Source organism: Ostrinia furnacalis, unplaced genomic scaffold, assembly GCF_004193835.3.
Source record: "Ostrinia furnacalis isolate ACB-3 unplaced genomic scaffold, ASM419383v2 OfSCF0767, whole genome shotgun sequence".
Taxonomy (NCBI): Eukaryota; Metazoa; Arthropoda; class Insecta; order Lepidoptera; family Crambidae; genus Ostrinia; species Ostrinia furnacalis.
In genome coordinates, this window is record NW_021131006.1 from 896,424 (window position 1) to 916,272 (window position 19,849).

General features: G+C 38.1%; 1 protein-coding gene across 2 annotated transcripts; it reads left to right on the forward strand.

The window, feature by feature from the left end:
* Positions 1 to 1,471: 1,471 nt before the first annotated feature.
* Positions 1,472 to 18,187, forward strand: Msh6 (DNA mismatch repair protein Msh6). 2 transcript variants are annotated; one of them, XM_028300559.1, is made up of 19 exons: positions 1,472 to 1,758; positions 1,925 to 2,068; positions 2,345 to 2,471; positions 2,989 to 3,181; positions 3,508 to 3,642; positions 4,131 to 4,266; positions 5,562 to 5,701; positions 6,346 to 6,480; positions 6,938 to 7,127; positions 9,347 to 9,653; positions 10,109 to 10,264; positions 10,785 to 11,031; positions 11,496 to 11,651; positions 13,108 to 13,242; positions 13,858 to 14,079; positions 14,647 to 14,826; positions 15,558 to 15,735; positions 16,405 to 16,556; positions 17,529 to 18,187. In XM_028300559.1, the coding sequence occupies exons 1-19, from the start codon at positions 1,602 to 1,604 to the stop codon at positions 17,808 to 17,810; spliced, it is 3,372 nt and encodes a 1,123-aa protein (XP_028156360.1). In that variant the 5' UTR covers positions 1,472 to 1,601; the 3' UTR covers positions 17,811 to 18,187. The 2 variants fall into 2 exon arrangements, with proteins under 2 accessions (XP_028156360.1, XP_028156361.1); XM_028300560.1 differs by having other exon boundaries at positions 2,348 to 2,471.
* Positions 18,188 to 19,849: the final 1,662 nt, after the last annotated feature.

The following is a 19,849-nucleotide window of genomic DNA, read 5'->3' on the forward strand; positions in this document are numbered from 1 at the left end:
TCTGGAATTGATTCTGCAATGTGTGTTTTTGACGAGTGCAAAAAAAGACTTCTAAATATACTATCTCCGATCCCTTTACTTTAACATTTAATAGACAATTTTTGTGCAATATATTTTTTATATACGATCGCCGTGAAGTGTCACGCACACAAAATATAGCGTTAGTTTGTAAAACAAAGTTATTTTTATTTACCTTAATTAAATATTGGGATTTTTTTTCAAGCAATTTTATCTGTATCTGTTCATTCTTGGCCTGAATCCTGAATACAATATTTATCTAAATTACCACTCGGCTGTGCCGAATAACACCGGCCCTCTTTAGTGTATACTGCCCTTATTTTTTTAGATATTAATTATTTTTATTGGTTGATTTTATGTTAATGTTAAGGTGCTCTCTCATTGGTACTTTCAGGGGTAATAATTACATGCTCTCGATGAGGGGAGCATCTTTTTCTAACCGATTTAAATAATAAAAATGATTAAAACGTCGGCAACGCTAACAATAGTATGTTTCAAAACATCCTTAGCCGCTTGAGTCCCAGACGGCATTAATTAATGTCATAACAATTGATTATCTATTGTGTCTAGATTCGCGGGCCTTGAAGGATTAAAATAACAATCGGTCAATTATAATACAAAGTTGCAACGTTTCAATCAATATCACATTAGTCATATCTCTATTTCAATTTTAAGTTTATGACTTCATAGGTCCAGTTCTTATTTAACTATATATTTATTGTTATCTTGTATCATTAGTGAGTGCAGCATGAAATTATTTAATAAACATTCCTATCAATTAGTAAACATTATTAAAATACAATTCTATTTTTGTATCATATTATACATAATTTATTGGTGTTATCTTTAATTTTATTGTATTTAATTTTAATTCTTTCAATGCCATTTTGTATGGTTGATTACAATGATTCATGTGCCGTCATAAGACACCAAAACTATTCGATTTAGTACGTATTTTTAATTTAATAAATAATTTTATTATAACTAAGAAGTTTTAGATAATAACTAACATGTACCAGAAATAAAAAAATGAATGATATAAAACTTTGTTTCATTTGGTAGGCCGACGACAAGCAAGAGTATTTAGGCATTGCATCCGATTCTGAATACGCTCATCAAGTAATAATAATATTATTAATGCTCTGTGATTGTTTAGACTTTAAATAATACACAAAATTAACGATTGGTAACATAAGCAAAAATACAGTTCAGTCGGCAGTTTGACACCATTATTTTTTCATTGGAACTAATATAACTCCTTAAAACTAGCTACTGTACCTTCTTACCCTACACTGAATATTCCCGCTGTAGCTAAACAAAGAACGCTCGCTGCACCTCCTGTCTGGTACAATACTCAAAGTTGCATTGACCTTATTTAAAAACTTTTCAAACCTTCGCGGCAAACTTATATTCGAAGACTTTTAATCGTGATTCCTTCTTTTTAGATTTTTAAAAAATCAATCTGTCTTATTTTTTGACATTGACAGCTGTTAGTGCGCCAAAAATCGTGCAAAAAACAGGCAAAAATACTGGCAGATTTTTGTTAATATCGCGATATTTAATGAATATCGTAAATTAAAACGATGTCTAAACGAAACAGTGCTGGAGCATCTAATACGCTTTTCAATTATTTTACCAAAACACCGCCGGCGAACAAGAAAGTCAAGGCGAATGATGATGCCGGCGGCAGTCCTAAGTTAGATTCCTCGGTAAACAAAGAAAAAGATAAGAAAACGGAAAGTAAGTTCAAAATTCAAATATCACTAATGTATATCTATATTTCATTAATTTCTATTCAGAAATTAACATATTACTAGGTGTAATTCACAGCCATATGTTTATGTTGTGTCAGGTTTTCTGTTGCGTATTTCTCATAGAAATAATACAATTTCTGTCAATTTTTAAGAGAAAAAGCGCGAAAGGCAGCCAACCCCTTCGCCAGAGGTGAACAATCATGACAGCGATGAGGAGGTGCCGATTGCCTCAAAGAGGAGGAAGAGGATCAGGCTCAACCCCATGGATTCTGATGACTCAGATGTTGAGAATAAAGGTAAGCTTTCTATTAACCATGTTACCATCCATCTAACTTATAGTAAAACAAAATCAACAGTATGTCGAGTAATTGGCAAAATAAATTATTTAATCAAAAATGACATTTAGTTTAGTTGGAAAAATAAAATGCTGAGCGGACTGGTTTGATAAAGAGAGAAACTTGACAAAATGATTCATAGCATTCATTCATGTCTGTATAGATTTTCCCTCGAAACCAGCAATAGTTCTTGTATTGCAATGTCTATAAGTGATTTTTAAATTCCAAACCTTTCAGCAGACAACAAAGTTGAAGAGAAGGAGAAAGTTTCTTTGGAGAAGAAGCTACAGGATAGCTTCAAATATGAGCCCAACCAATCCCCAAAGGCTAGTAAGGCCAAGGCCAAGACACCCAGCAGTAAAGGGTAACTAAAGATTAGACATTGTTTTATAGATAAAACATTAGAATGTGGTATAGAAAGAATTCCACTATAGTGGAGGAGGCTCATAGTCCAGCAGTGGACTGTAAAAGGCTGTTGATGATGATGATAGAAAGAATTAACAGTCTTGGTTTGGTACTTGTTTATTAACTAGGACAGAAGACAGTATTACAGATTTTTTGTGAGGCTAAGAGCTTTTCTTCTTTAAAGACACATCTTTTGGTCTTGTTATCATTGCATGCTTTACTTGTTTGTGTAAAGAAAGATGTGTTGTTGGTAGATCTTTGTCAATAAATAATAATAATAATAAAATACTTTGAATAGCACTGGAACACATCCCTAAAGCAGTAGTATGTTTCAAGAAAGATTTTTAAGTATATCAAATTACCAAAAAATTGATTAGTTGAGTTTTGATTTTATATTTTTCATTTTGTTAACTACTGTTAATAAAGAGAAAAGCTATCAACAAGTACAGCAAAAAATATTTGATTGTCTTCAATAGACCAGCAGCAACCCCAAGCAAATCAGAGGCACAAGAGGAATCCACATCGGATGAAGGCAACTGGACCCACTGCAAGCTGGAATGGCTGAAGCCGGAGAAGATCAGGGATGCAAAGAAGCGGAGACCGAACCATCCCGATTACGACCCCAGCACATTGTTTGTGCCGCCCGATTTTATGAATGAACAGACTCCTGTGAGTATCATTAGAGTTAATTGAATCAAGCTAGAATAAAGACTAAATCTTGAATGGATCTTACTTAAATTGACAATACCTTAAATAAGTTTGTGCCAGTCCAGTTAAATAGAATAAAACCCCATTAGAAGAAAGATTAGACCTTAAGTCTCTTTTCTCTATTTACCCATAATCATCATGAAAAAATAAAGTAGTCTTAGATCAAGTCCATTTTAAGCAACAGAGCAGAGCAGTATAGTGCAAAAAAAAAATCTAATTTAAATAATAAAATATGTTTTCTCATACTAATTCCTATAATAATATTGTGTGTTTGTTTATAATTTCAGGCCCACCGCCAGTGGTGGGAAATGAAGTCTTCCCACTTTGACTGTGTGCTGTTCTTCAAAGTGGGCAAGTTTTACGAGTTGTACCACATGGATGCAGCTGTGGGAGTTAATGAACTGGGATTCTCTTATATGAAGGTATGGCAAAGCACCTTAAATAATTAGAATTGCTTTAGTCTAAGACCTTATGAACATTGTGGTTTGAATGAAATCACTTATTGGTTGCTTTTAATTACTGAAGTCACAAAAAATAAAGTGAAGTAAAACTAGCTCAAGATTAATATTTAAAGAATCGACATGTTTTGTTTACTTAGTATACTTTCGCTTGTATTTTCTTCATACTGCAACAAACCCTTGTAAATCCCAGAAAGCTAGCAGCCTTTCCTGGTTTCTGGTAATGTTTCTGGAGATTAAGGAATCAGTGTCCATTACTTATAGGAGTGTAGATTGGAAAGTTCTCAGCCTGACCATTAACAAAAACTCCTATCCAGGCTTCAGTCAATGATGCTAGATAGAGGATCTGTGCCACTACTTTTTTTTATGCTGGAAAAGGCAGGCATTTGACCGCAATCGTACCTGGTGATAAGTAAGATGCAGTCTAGGATAAACATAAACTATGTTTTCAGGGAGCATTTGCCCATTCCGGGTTCCCAGAAAGCGCGTATTCCCGCATGGCCTCCACACTAGTGTCAAAAGGATTCAAGGTCGCGAGGGTGGAGCAGACCGAAACGCCGGATATGATGCAAGACAGGTGTAAGAAGAGTAAGTTTACATTGTTGTCTTTAATTTTACTTATTAGGTATATATCGTTTCATCCATGAAGACGCGCCCCACCAATTTTTGGTCGAGGGAAGCGCGGGTGTTTGGTCCAAGCCATCCGAGCGTCATTATTGTAGTGTGCGTGTGCACTCATGGATAATTTGTCATGTACCGATAACACTCAAACATTAGCAGAAGAATGGTGGGGCGCGTCTTCGTGGATGAAACGATCTATAACCATAGTTTACCTGTCCATATGCACTACATATCCCTTTTGTAAGTTCAACAAAATATGTTATAACTAGACATCGGATTATATGCATTTGCATTATTGCATATGCAAACGCATATAATGCTATTTTTATAGCGTTATTGCATATTTTGGTACTTTTTCATTGACAGTGCTTATTTTAGTATTTATACATGTTAGACGTGTTGTACTTCGCCGCCGTCCCCACACCAAACATCAACACAGCGAGAGCGCATTGAGAGCGCAGTGTTGCCAGTCGGGTCTTGTCAGAAATTACCAGAAATATAAAAAAATTTAACCTTTTTGAATAAAAAGTAACCTTCATACGGGGGGGGGGTTGCGGAGCGAAAATGAATGACCATTCCATGAAGACCGAAAAGTGACCGGTCGTATAAAAACGTTTCCTGGATTTGCGTTTTATTATCGAAAAACATTCGCTAAAATTCATTTTTTTTAACAAACAATAAATCAAATTCATGTTAAAATGCAAATTAAATGCTGTTTTGTATAAAAATCCGTGTCTCGAAGAAATAAAAAAAGTTAACGCATTTATCAACGGCACCAGTCAAATTCTGCCTGAAGAGGTCTCGGCAGAAATGGCGCCAAATTTTAAGTTCTGTCCGGTAACGTCAGTGGACGTTGAAAGGTCATTTTCAGCATATAAATTAGTTTTAAGTGACAAACGTCACAAATTTGCGCCAGAAAACCTTGAAAAATATGTTATTGTATATTGTCACAAGAATTACAGCCAATAAGTACCTATACATATAATTAATTAATTATGTATTGTGAAAATTTTTCGCGTGCGTCCCTGTTTCAAAAACCGGGATAGAAACTATCCTATGTCCTTTCCCGGGACTGAAACTATCTCTACCCCAATTTAATTAAAATCGGTTGAGTGGCTTAGGTGTGAAAGCGACACAGACAGATAAACAGGGTTACTTTGGCATTTATAATATTAGGAGGGAGGCCTCCCTGTATTATAATTTAGGCTACACATCTGCACTGTAACTTCTTAATGATCACACAAAAACAAACCTTATCGCAGTGGGTCACAGCACAAAATGGGACAAGGTGGTGCGTCGCGAGATATGCCAGGTGGCAGTGAGGGGAGCTCAAGTCTGCGGCTTGCAGGACGCCGGCCCGGCCGACGCGGGCGCTTCGTATATGATGGCCATCGCTGAGGAGGTAATATTAATGTCTTCTGTAGACCTAAGATGCGCGCCGTGATAACTTTAATCGACGCCAAAATGTATGGGCAAAATCGATAAATTGGCGTGATAACCGCTTATCGCGGCGCGCATCTTAGGCCTACTGGTGTTTATTCATCATCACCTAGGATGCGCGCTGCGATAAGTTTTTATCGCGTCATTGCGCGGATAATATTCCGGCAAGTCATTTTATTCTTCACTGCGTGTGCATGACTCTGTCATAAATCATGCCCACACTGATTGGAGGATTTGGTCTACATTCCATTTGACTTAAAGAAGGCCTTCCGGCATTAAGTCTGCCGCTTGTACGTCACCTGCACGCAAGGTGTTGTACAAGTGGCGGACTTAAAGGTTTGAATAAATAGATAAATTCCTCTTACTCACGATGACTAGAGGGGTTGGGGAGGCCTAAAATGTTCTCATGTTTGTCCCATAGTCGCCCTACGCAACATCCACGAGAAGATTAGAAGTATCAATTAAGTATGGTGTCAAACCCACTGGAATTTTAATGTACAGAGTACAAACTATAAATTTTGTTGTAAAATAGCACCGAATACAACTACAAAAGAGGCTAGTTCTTACCTTGATGTCGTTCATACAACGCCGATATTTCTATTCCAGGAAGGTGCGAGCTGCAGCCAGTTCGGCGTGTGTTTTCTGGACACTTCCATCGGCATCTTCCACCTGGGCCAGTTCCAAGACGACAAGCACTCCTCGCGACTGCTCACCACACTGGCTCACTACCCGCCTGTTCTGGTAATTATACAAAAATGATCAGTTACTATAATGTTTGGAGGTTAAATGAATGTGTTACCAGTGGTGATATATGGCATTGAAACGTGACTTAAGCTGTCACCTAATAAAGTTCAAAGTTGCACAGCGTGCTATGGAGCTATTATGTGTGTTTCTTTGTCAGAATAAGAAGATCCGTAAACGAACTTAAGTCTCTGACATAGAAAGACGGAAGCAATGGTCAGGGCACATAGCACGCAGAACTGACGGCCAATGGGACAACAAGATTCTAAAATGTAGGCCAGGTATCGACTAATAGAGTGGAAATATTACCTTATAAAGCAGGAAGGTGCTGGATGCAGGTCGCTACCAATGGGACAATCTGGAAATCATTGGGGAGGCTGTTCAGCAGGGAACGTTCTGTGGCTTAAATGTTGTAAACAGATACTCGCCTTTTGATAAATAAATATGTTTTGCACAGGTAATCTACGACCGTAAAAGCACAACGCCTCGCGTGAGCAAACTGCTCAGCACACACTGTCATAGCGCGAGACGCGAGCCTCAATCCCTATGGCCGCCTGAAAAGACTCTCAAGATACTCGCTGAGAAATATTACAAGACCAACGCCGATGGCGACTGGCCGGAGGGAATCAAACCTTATTTGCATGAAGGTAAGGTGTTTATTTAGTATGCACTCTCATAGCGCTAAGACTCAAGATACTTGCTGAGAAATATTACAAGACCAACGCTGATGGCGACTGGCCGGAGGGAATCAAACCTTATTTGCATGAAGGTAGGGTTTAATTTGCAGTATAATAAAACCTTTATAGTGCGAGACACGAGCCTCAATCCCTCTGGCCGCCTGAGAAGACTCTCAAGATACTCGCTGAGAAGTATTACAAGACCAATGCTGACGGTGACTGGCCGGAGGGAATCAAACCCTATTTGCATGAAGGTAGGGTATCTATTCAGTACGCACTCTCATAGCGCTAAGACTCAAGATACTCGCTGAGAACTATTACAAGACCAACGCCGATGGCGACTGGCCGGAGGGAATCAAACCCTATTTGCATGAAGGTAAGGTGTTTATTCAGTACGCACTGTCATAGCGCGAGACGCGAGCCTCAATCCCTCTGGCCGCCTGAAAAGACCCTTAAAATACTTGCTGAGAAATATTACAAGACCAATGTTGATGGTGACTGGCCGGAGGGAATCAAACCTTATTTGCATGAAGGTAAGGGTCTATTTAGTATGCACTGTCATAGCGCGAGACGCGAGCCTCAATACCTCTGGCCGCCTGAGAAAACTCTTAAGATACTCGCTGAGAAGTGCTCCAAGACTGATATTGATGGTGACTGGCCGGAGGGAATCAAACCCTATTTGCATGAAGGTAAGGGTCTATTTAGTATGCACTGTCATAGCGCGGGACGCGAGCCTCAAGACTCAAGATACTTGCTGAGAAGTATTACAAAACCAATGCTGACGGCGACTGGCCGGAGGGAATCAAACCCTATTTGCATGAAGGTAGGGTGTATTTTGCAGTATAATAAAACCTTCATAGCGCGGGACTCAAGCCTCAATCCCTCTGGCCGCCTGAGAAGACTCTCAAGATTCTCACTGAGAAGTACTACAAGACCAACGTCGATGGCGACTGGCCGGAGGGAATCAAACCTTATTTACATGAAGGTAGGGTGTATTATATAGTGCAGTATGATAAAACCTTTATAGCGCGGGACACGAGCCTCAATACCTCTGGCCGCCTGAGAAGACTCTTAAGATACTCGCTGAGAAGTACTACAAGACTAACGCTGATGGTGACTGGCCGGAAGGAATCAAACCTTATTTGCATGAAGGTAGGGTGTTTATTCAGCACACACTGTCATAGCGCGGGACGCGAGCCTCAATACCTCTGGCCGCCTGAGAAAACTTTTAAGATACTCGCTGAGAAGTGCTCCAAGACTGATATTGATGGTGACTGGCCGGAGGGAATCAAACCTTATTTGCATGAAGGTAAGGGTCTATTTAGTATGCACTGTCATAGCGCGGGACGCGAGCCTCAAGACTCAAGATACTTGCTGAGAAGTATTACAAGACCATTGCTGATGGCGACTGGCCGGAGGGAATCAAACCTTATTTGCATGAAGGTAAGGTGTTTATTCAGTACGCACTGTCATAGCGCGAGACGCGAGCCTCAAACACTGTGGCCGCCTGAAAAGACCCTTAAAATACTTGCTGAGAAATATTACAAGACCAACGCTGATGGTGACTGGCCGGAGGGAATCAAACCCTATTTGCATGAAGGTAGGGTGTTTATTCAGTACGCACTCTCATAGCGCTAAGACTCAAGATACTCGCTGAGAAGTATTACAAGACCAATGCTGACGGCGACTGGTCGGAGGGAATCAAACCTTATTTGCATGAAGGTAGGGTGTAATTTGCAGTATAATAAAACCTTTATAGCGCGAGATGCGAGCCTTAATCACTGTGGCCGCTTGAGAAGACTCAAGATACTCGCTGAGAAGTACTCCAAGACTAATGTTGATGGCGACTGGCCGGAGGGAATCAAACCTTATTTGCATGAAGGTAAGTTAGTAAGTTCTTTTTAAATTGCAATTGATTGAACTCCCAAAATTAAGATAAGTGTTTACTGCTTGGATGCCCGGATCGAACTGAGGCTCTGAACTGAAGGTTCAGGCTTGCTGCATCATAAAAATGCTCACTCTGCAGGTTGAGATGACAATTCAGCAGTTTAGCCAACATTTTCAAGGTGTAACAGTACGCACTGTCTACTGTCGTAGGTATACCTACTGTCTAAAATAAGCCTCTTCTTTTTAGACTCTTCAAAAATCAATTCAATCCTGACTATCATAAGGCTCATTTTCGTTTTCAGGCGACGCCCTAGGCCTCACTCCGGCTGCCCACTGCTCACTAGCAATCAAAGCATTAGGCGGCTGCGTCTCATACCTAACAGACTGTTTACTAGATATACAAATACTAGGCATGTCTCAGTTCGAAACCTACGCTCCGCCTGACGTGCTAAACAAGACCTTATCGCAAGAGGAGAAAGCTGAAAATCGATGGGAAGGCGGCAACACGATGGTTTTGGACGCGATCACGCTAAGGAATCTGAGGATAGTGCAGGACGATGGGTGTTTGTACGAGAAATTGAACTTCTGTTCCACGGCTATGGGGAAAAGGTTTGTACACTATACTTCCATAGTGTATGTTGCTATATTCATCTGATAATCACTTCTATCAACTTGGAAAAACTTGGTGCTTACTTTGCCACAAAACCGAATCTAGAGGCTACAAATGACGCAACGAAAGAGCAAAAGCCAATATTTTGCTACTATCTCATGCAAAAATAAGTAGAGTTTGATGAAATATAATGTAAGTTGTCAAAATCCAAGCAATATGCTTACTAGCTAGAAGACTATTAACCCTCTATAAGGCTAATGTAAAATAAATTATAAGTTTACGATCTTATGGTGAAAAGAATAAGGTTCAAATTATGGTAGCAACATATTCACCAGTCATATAAAGGGTTGAAACAATCATAAACTCGCCTGAACTGTACAAATTTCGACCTTACAACATGGGAATGATGTTAAGATTTAGGTGGCAATATATTATATTATTCCCGTTTTCACAGATGGTTATACCAGTGGGTGTGTGCGCCAAGCTGTAGCCTGGCCGTGATCAGAGAGCGCCAGGAGGCAGTCAAGTGCCTGTTTGAAAACCAAGAGCTGTGCCAAGAGGCCAAGAACATCTTGACCACTCTGCCAGACCTGGAGAGGCTTTTGGCCAAGTAAGTAGATATTTATAATGATCATTAGGTCATTTAGTCTCCACTGCAGGAGTAGAGTTAATAATGGGACGAGTAAAAGTGCTTTATAAAAAGCCTATTTGCAAAAATAAATGATAAGAAACACAGAGGATTGATAAATAATAATGGCCTAGACTTCCTACGCTTCACAGGGACAGATCCAAGAGTCTGCAATACAAGTTACCTCCTTTCAAGGCCCTCTTTCGTTTTAATACGCTATTAATTTTTAAATGTTTAAACTAATTAAAGCCCTTTTTGTGTGGCGATTATCTGCTGCTCATTCCTGTCATTATTTATTAGAGACTGGTTTCTGGTCATTTATTTCCAAGCCACACAGCTGTATGTTTCCCCATCATATATCTATTCGTACAGAATTTCTGTTAGCCGTGTAGAAACTAGACAGGTTATGTTGCCTTCACAATCAGTAGGACTTTGATTGGTCTATAAAAATATTTTATACATTTTCTACAGCTGCCTCATATTACTAAATATTTAATTGCAGAGTCCACGCCCTAGGCAACTTGAAACGTTCAAAGCACCATCCAGATGCTCGCGCCATCTTCTACGAAGAGAAGACCTACTCCAAACGGAAGGTTCTGGACTTCATATCGGTGTTGAACGGGTTCACTGCTGCTCTGAAATTGATTGAGTTGTTTGAAGATGTAGAATCGGGACTGTTGAAGAGAATCACACAGTTCAGTCCTGATGGGAAGTTCCCGGATTATAGGGATACTCTGAAGTTCTTCAAGGTAAGCACTGACGAAGGAATATTAAGTAATTAACGATATTTTAAGTAGTTGTAACGGGTTATTTTGCAATAAAAAATGTAGTCTGTAGGCCTAGGATGCGCACTGTGATAAGCATTTATCGCGCCATTTTATCGATTTACGTGATAAGCCGTTATATTTGTTGTTTAAAATCATCGATAATATTTTATCATAGTGCACATGATAGCTCGGCTGATTGTGTCTTAATTTTGTTCTTTTGGTTAAAATAGATGAACCTTATTTTCCAAACCTATCAATGCCCTTTTCTATCTGATTATATCTTTTTGTGGATTTAAGACATGTGCTATATATTCTCGAAACTACAAAATGTCATTTGTATGTACCTCACACGAACCTTTTATTTTGACCATTATTTAAGTAATATTTTTTATGGCAATGAAACATACTCTATTTCAAAAGCTACAAATCCCCTATTCCCTTAACAGGAAGCCTTCAACCAAAAGGAAGCGGAGAAAGAAGGCCGAATACTGCCCGGCGAAGGAGTGGATCAAGAGTACGACAACACGCTGCGGCTCATCGGCGACATCGAGAAGGAACTCAAGGAATATCTCAGTGAGCAGGAGAAATATTTTAAGTGTCGAGTAAGTATGACTATTATTTTGGGAAAATTTTAGAAATGAATGGACTTCAGTATTTGGCTTTGTTACTTTTCATCGATTCCCGCCTTAGGCAGTTCGATTTTTCCAAGTTATTTATGATTTAATTTGAGAGGCGACTCGCTTAGAAATTTTAATAACTATTTGTCATTTTTGCTCAGCAAAAACTGCGTTATAACTACACAAGCTGTTCAGAATAAAAATTGTGTCACAATGTGGGTGTATGTTAATTTAAAATACTTCAAATTACATTCGTGGATCTCGTAATACCGTCACTGGTAAGTGCATTAAAAATCCATGAAGATTTTAGTTCTTGAAAGTAGCCGCTCGACGGTTAAGAATCAATACCATCTATCTCAAGTTTTGGCGGTTTTCACTTTTTAATGCCAATAGATTTAAAGTCCAATTTGGCACAGGTTGTTCACACTCTTATCTCAATATTCACAGTATTTCCAAAGTTATTTGCTATAGAAATACCACCTATGTTAAGAGCACGAAAAATTTTCTGCCAATATTGTCTATCTCTCCTCAAAGAATTACAGAAAGGTGGTAAAAAGTTACTTTATTCAGTATTTTTTACTTTCATTGTACAGTAGACGTATTCCATTATATTTATAGCGTATGAGAACTTGATAATTGTAAGTTGAAAATCAGAAATACATGAGATAAAGTTGACAAAATGTTCACAACTTTAACTAATAGTACTCTTATTCAAAAGGCGATAGAGCGGAACCAAGGCTCCAAAGTGTTCGCAAGAGACAACTCTATTAAGCTAAGCCAGCTCACTAAGTTAAAAGACGGTGTACGGTAGTGTGACCGAGGTTCTGGGTGAGACTGAGAGGCTTTACAGTGCGTCAAAAAACCAACATCTGCAAGAACTCAAACTAGTTCTACCAGCAGAATGCCATGACTTTTATGATTCTTTGCCTCATTTGTAAAATACAAATTAATGTAAGGTATTTAACAACCTCATTTCATGTTATTGATTAATAAGCTACTTGATTTTTTACTAGTTATTTTTGTCCAATAGCACCTATCTAGTAGATAAATATATTTTTTTTAACTCTTTTGAACCAATACCATCTAACTCAAGTTATCTTGGTATATGGCAATATTACGTCAATCTAAGTTTACATAACATTTTCCAGTATTTATTTACCTTTTTTAGCGATTTTAACATTTCTAGTAACTTATAAGCTGAAGCGATGAAACGTTTTTTTTATCTCCTGTAAAGTTGACTTTTTTGAGATAGATGGTATTGATTCTTAACCGTCGCGCTAGGGACGTTGTCACATTTTTTATCCTTAACAGTTCCTTTTAGAAATCTACGTTTTAGTCTTATTTCCACCACCTACTCACAACAAAAGTAAAAAGAAAACTTACTTAAATATAAAATTTACTTTTATGTAATAAATCTCAGTAACATCATATTTTTACACAGCTTTCCTACGTGGGGTCAGACAAGAAGCGGTATCAAATCGAAGTCCCGCAGGGCGCCGCGAGCCGTGCCGGTGGCGATTACCAGTTGGAAGGCACCAGGAAAGGGTACAAGAGGTTCTCTACTGCTGAGACTAAGGTAAGCTTTATGTGCTATTACTTAAAGGTTGAGAATGGCACGCTTTTACGTGAAACGAGGGTATTAACTCGATAACTACCAGTTGGAAGGCACGAGGAAAGGGTACAAGAGGTTCTCCACTGCTGAGACTAAGGTAAGCTTTATGTGCTTTACTTAGGGTTGAGAATGGCACGCTCGCTGCGCCGGCGGCGACTACCAGTTGGAGGGCACCAGGAAAGGGTACGAAAGGTTCTCCACTGCTGAGACTAAAGTAGGTTTTGTGTAAATTAAGTTAAATCTCATTATAAATGCAACAAGGTTAAAAAAAGCAGAGGAAACCTTACTTTGCATAAAATTCAAGATGTAGGCGCTGCATGATTTAAATCAAACAATATTGATTCGCACACACGTTGTGAGAGACAGAAACAAAGAATGTTGCTAATAGTAAAAAATAAAATACTATACTTTTATATTCGAAGTTGCCAACAAAAGTCAATTTTTTTGACTTATGCTAAGAAACTTTTTATACCAAAGTAAAAGTTGCCATATTTTGTCTACTAATAATATCAGATGCGTGATGTTACTCTTAATTCAAAAACTACTGAACGGATTTTGATGTAATCTCTCCACCCACAGGATTTGCTAGCCCGCATGATAGCAGCCGAAGACCAGAAGACCTCAGTACTAAAGGATCTAAGTCGCAGAATATTCGAGAAATTCTCCTCGACTTACGACCAATGGGAGTCGGCCGTCAAGTGCATATCTACATTAGACATACTACTATCGTTTACGGAGTTCGCTCGCCAACAGAGCGGCGATATATGCCTGCCTGAAGTCACCTTTGATAGTAATCAAAAGGTATAGTTCCAAAATACTGAACTGTCCTATGCATGACATTGACAGTGGGGCGCCACCGTCAATACCGGATCGCTGGTTCTGATTTTTGCCATGTTGGAAACCATATAGTTGAACGATGGTAGCGCCCCCCTGTCATTGTGTTTGGTGGGACAGTTCAGCTTGGGTCATCTATAATTTCATTTTGTTTTAAAAAGGATTTTTGAAGTTTTACTAAAATAACCTTTAAAAAGGTCTCTCCTCTCCAATGACCTCTTCCCAAAACGTCAAATGCCTTGCCATAATGAGCACTAAATAAAAGTTAATAATGGAATTACAACCAATACGGAAAACCATGTCAGATATTTCCCAATAACGAACCGCATACTGATTTTAAACATAGTCTAGTTCTTGTTCATAATCACACCAACCGAAAGCTGTTCTATTTATGAAGCAGCAAGCTTGCTTACTTGTGGAGAAAACACAGATTTTGATCAATTTTAATGTAATAATTTATCGAATGAAAGACGTAGGCAGAAGCTAGTGTAATACAAATGAAGTTCAAATTAATCACTGTTTATCGTTTTCCAGCCGTACATAAACATAACAGAAGGGCGGCACCCATGCATTCCGATCGTGAACGATTTCATCCCGAACGACACCAAGCTTGGAGTTGATGGTGCTAGCCTGCTGCTGCTTACCGGGCCCAACATGGGAGGAAAGTCAACCCTCATGAGGCAGGTCGGCTTGCTGACCGTTCTTGCACATTTGGTAAGATATTTATTAATGCTATTGTAATATTAACTAATGTTTAACTTGGCATAACGTCAGCTACGATGCTTTGAGGTACGAAAAGAGTATGTAGAACATGAGCGTGAACTGTATTTCTTTCTTCATTCTAATTTTATAATCCTACTTAATAAATGTAACATTTTGTGTGGAAGGATGGATGTTTACTTTGTTCTTTTACGCAAAAAAGAACTAAATGGATTTTGATAAAACTACTGTATTATTGTTTATACACAGAATCAGATCATAAATATAGGCTTTAATCTATAATGATCTGAGACAAATTGTATTCCATGCAAGCAAGCTTTGGTCTCACAAAATTGTAAGCAGAGATCTTGATTCGTAAAGATTAAAAATGCTCCCGCACCGTAGTAAATCTGCTAGTCTACTACTAACCATAGCGATATTTAAAAGATAGAAAACTGATAGTGAAATCAATTCTTCTTGTCGACAACAAACCCAAAGTTAGCCCAAAACTCCGCTACAAGAGTGAGATGAATGTAATAATATGATAAGGTTAATAATGAGATAAGGAGACATGTGAAGTGCCCCATAAGGGCTACCTTTTTCTTTTTTTATTATTTTCTATTGACGTTCATAAGTGCCACTTGTGGTCTAAACTGAATAAATATTTTTGATTTTGATTTTGATTTTTTATTTTGATTTCAAAGAAAAAGTAAAAACTCACCACAAGTGTTCCATTCTACCCTCAGGGTAGCTACGTGCCTGCGCAAGAGTGCCGCTTGAGCTTAGTAGACCGCATCTTCACTCGGCTGGGCGCGTCCGACGACATACTGTCGGGCCAGTCCACCTTCCTTGTGGAGATGAACGAGACAGCCGCCATTGTTAAACATGCCACTACACATTCATTGGTGCTACTTGATGAACTGGGTAAGTCACTTTTACACAGGGTTCAGTTTCAGGTCACACACACGTTAGGTCAGATTACTGACTTCTGCACCACACAGCCTAGCTTCTACCAGAGTAAATACAAATGAGTAGGTCATCTTCATAGAAACGCCCGAGCGCGGTTTGTATGTGAGAAGATGACCTATTCATTTGTATTCACTCTGCTTCTACCTAACGCTGATTCCATATCTACGTTAAGAATCTTAAAATGTAATACTAGGGCGTATAAACGACTTATTTAAATGTAAATTATAATAAGTAGTTGCTCAAGCGGGAGTTTTATAAAGTTCACAAACTTTTACTCATACCCCCTTATTACAAAAAGTTATACCCGAGTTGATCACCAGTTTAAATTGACATTTAGTATGAAAATGACATTTTAAACCAGTGTTCATCGCACGTTTAGCCTAGGCACAGACCACCGATTAGTTATGTCGGTAGTTTAGTCGGGCAGTTGCCAGTTGATTTTCATAGAAATTAAAATCGGGCCCAACTATCGGCCGACTAAAAATCTGCGCCTAGATTTAACTTTTTTGTAATAAGAGAACAACACCATGTTTGAGGCAATTAAAGATATTAAATATTTTTTGTTTATATTACGAGTGTTTTACCAATAGTAGCAAATATTGGGAATGTGTGTTCATTAATCAGGGCGAGGAACTTCGACATACGACGGCACGGCGATAGCTTCGGGCGTGTGCGCAGAATTGGCGCGTCGCGGGCCTCGCACCGTGTTCTCGACGCACTACCACTCGTTGGTACAGCACTTCGCGGCAGACCCTGGCGTTTTGTTGGGCCATATGGTGAGTTTCACTTGCTAAGTAACTTGCAGAAGCTACACATTTAGATGGCTAGTAATAGCTTGCAGTACTCAGACAACTTTACTAGGAATTTCCTCGGCTATCGCGTAGACTGTCTTTTAAGGAACTTGGTGGCTGTCGCCATTGGTCTCAAATATAGTCAATCCAATCAACGACTTTATGCTATTACTTTTTATCCTTTAATTTTTTTTATCATTATTTAGTTGAACTTAGCGTATAGATCCCTTCTGACCCACTGCACTACCAAACCTTAAGATAAATATGCCGTGTTTGGTATCATTTGAAAGCGCTTTACTTGTAAATTTACCGTAACAATACATAAGCCCTTTTAGGTAACATTTTATTTTCAGTAAATTTCGTCAAACTGCAAAATTGCACAGAGGTTAGGGTTGCATATAAACATAATTTATTACAAAACAATCCAAAATTTTGCAAATTTTACATTCAGTTATGGTAGTAGTGTCGATGGGAATGAAGATGTAAGGCCCTCAAAAATTACCCACGACACTACTGGCTTGGTAGTGTAGAAGGGAAAAAATATTCCCCACGGCACTACTGGTAGTGTGGTTTGGTAGTGCGGTGGATCAGAAGGGGTGTAGATCGTTTCATCCACGAAGACGCGCCTCACCATTCATCCGCTAATGTTTGAGTGTTATCGGTACACGCTAAATTATCCATGAGTGCACACGCACAATATACAATAATGACGCTCGGATTGCTCGGATCAAACTCCCCGCACCCCGCGCTTTCCCCAAAAATTGGTGGGGCACGTCTTCGTGGATGAAACGATATATACCTACTACTGTCTTAATTTCTTGACCTTATGATGATGATAATTACCGAACATAAAATAAAATGTTTGTACTGTAATTGAAGATCTCAGAACTCCAGTAGACAAAAACAAAGCGCCCATCAGCAAACAGATTTCAAACGTTTGATTGCATTTCTCCACAGGCCTGCATGGTCGAAACGGACGAGTCAACAGCCGACAACGAAGACCACATCCCTGAGGAAACCATAACCTTCCTATACAAGCTGTCCCCTGGCGCGTGTCCAAAATCCTACGGTTTCAACGCGGCTCGTCTCGCTGGAATCCCTAAGGAGATAACCAGGAGAGCGCACCAGGTATCTAAAAACCTGGAGAAGGAAGCCACGTGCGTTAGAGCCTTCAGAGATCTGATCAAGATGAGTGATGTCAAAGAAATGAGGCAGCTTTTGGCTTCTTTGAGCATTTAAGATCTGTTTTATATCTTTATGGCCAAGATCTGTATTGGAGTATTTTATAGAAACCCATTCACGGTACTTCTAAATATGTTACTATATTTCGTGAACTCGACACGACAAACGGCAGTCGTATTTTTATTGTTCATTATACTCGTATTATTTCATGTTTTAGCGTAAGAATGATCTTGTTAACTTTTTAAGGGTATTTTTTGTGAACCAAATTATTTTGTGCATAAACTACCTCTGTTGAACCTCGTTATTATCGCCATATTATTTTGTGATATGAATGAATGAATAGGATTCATACTTGTTATGTGAATTTGAAAAGATCTGTGATTTGAATGTAATCAATGTACAATTCCCACCAATAAACGTTTTAGTAATTAATACCTTCTTTTATTTCTAGACCTTCATAAAAAATCGTGTTTCATTCATTTTATTTCTTTATATTTCATTCACCTTTAGCTAAATTACAAAAAACATTGCACATCGTACATCCTTAAAACAATAAATATCTATGTAAATCTATTATTTGAAATCTTTTAGCATTATATACAGTTATGTATAGAACAAATAAAATATCAACAAGAAATCTATAGGGTCGTTACAAAAAAACTATCAGTTTTGTATAATTATATCACTCACTCAATTTACTTCATTAATCCATTCATTGTAGCTTTAATGAAACGACCTAATACATAATGTTATAAATGCTCTGATTTCTTTTATCTTACAATAGTATATGATTTTGATAATGTAATCGGAATGTTAATGAGATGTTCATATAATTGTATAGTAATATTGCAGCGATACTCAACCTTTTTTGTGGCCTCGGGCGGTATATCGTGATTTTTTCTTAGTGTTAATAAAAAAAATTAAGCTGCATAACATTTATAAAAGTTTTGCGGGCCGCAAGTTGAGTATAACTGATCTTTTTTTTTTGTATAAACAGGTTCGAGACATTTAATTATAAAATAATTTCACCGTTTTAAAATATGCAGTACTAAATGACTAGATCGCAATAAGTACATTCTTCATGGATAAACACAATAACAGCCATGATTAATAAACAGTGCGATCACTATAAAATTAAATCTAACATCAAAATGCATTTTCCTAATGGGTGGTTACAGTCAGCGTCAAATAGTTCAGTGGGCTGAGTGTGAGTTTACGTCAAACGCGCTCACTAGTGAGTGCATTTAAAAAATGTATGAAAATTTTCGTTTTTGAAAGTTTCCCGCTAGCTGTACAATCCGTCAAACATTTAATGTCATTTATTGACGCACTCACTAGTGAGCGCGTTTGAAAAAAACTCACACTAGGCCCTCAGGACACCCAAAGTGGCCAAAAACTTGACAACACATATTATTATGTAACAAAGACGTGGCCCGAACCTTTTGACTACTTTGGGTGTCACGAACTATTTGTTGCTGACTGTACCTAAGACCTAGTAAAGTGGCCCATAAACCCTTACAACAATCACATTTCAGCATTTCTCGTTACATACATGCTATACTTTTAGCATTGGAACTGCTTTTTGGCGACTACCCGCGACGCGACATCCCTCGTTATTTGCGCAAATAGTTTTTTGTGACATTACTCTTCATCCGGTAAATTGGAGAGGGACGTCATCATTTACACATACAACTAGTATATTTTATTTAAAAAGAATTGTGACATTTCATACACACTGTATCTTCCATCCATTCCAATAAATCATCTATGTCATGTAAAAAAATAAATGTAACATTTTGAAATTATAAATGTACCTATCATTCTAATAATTTAAAATCCTCTGCACCATGAAATAATTTGTACGTATAAAATATTCCCTATAAAAATATTGACGTAAAATAAAAGAAATACAAAATCAAGTGATGCGAAACACTTACAATAGTCATGAGATAAAATTACTTAAAAACCTACGAATAACAAAGTTGATGTATAATGATTTAATTATTATTCCATTTAACATTTATTTATATCGACAGGGAGACATTTAACTTTTTAATCATTTATCTCTCTCACTCATATAACATCTAAGTGGGAAA

Bases quoted from the DNA above. Each gene is read 5' to 3' on its own strand.
- Msh6 (XM_028300559.1), top strand. From the start codon at position 1,602: ATGTCTAAACGAAACAGTGCTGGAGCATCTAATACGCTTTTCAATTAT. The intron at 1,759-1,924 runs GTAAGTTCAAAA...TCAATTTTTAAG, and splicing joins AAAAGATAAGAAAACGGAAA to AGAAAAAGCGCGAAAGGCAG. The intron at 5,702-6,345 runs GTAATATTAATG...TTTCTATTCCAG, and splicing joins TGATGGCCATCGCTGAGGAG to GAAGGTGCGAGCTGCAGCCA.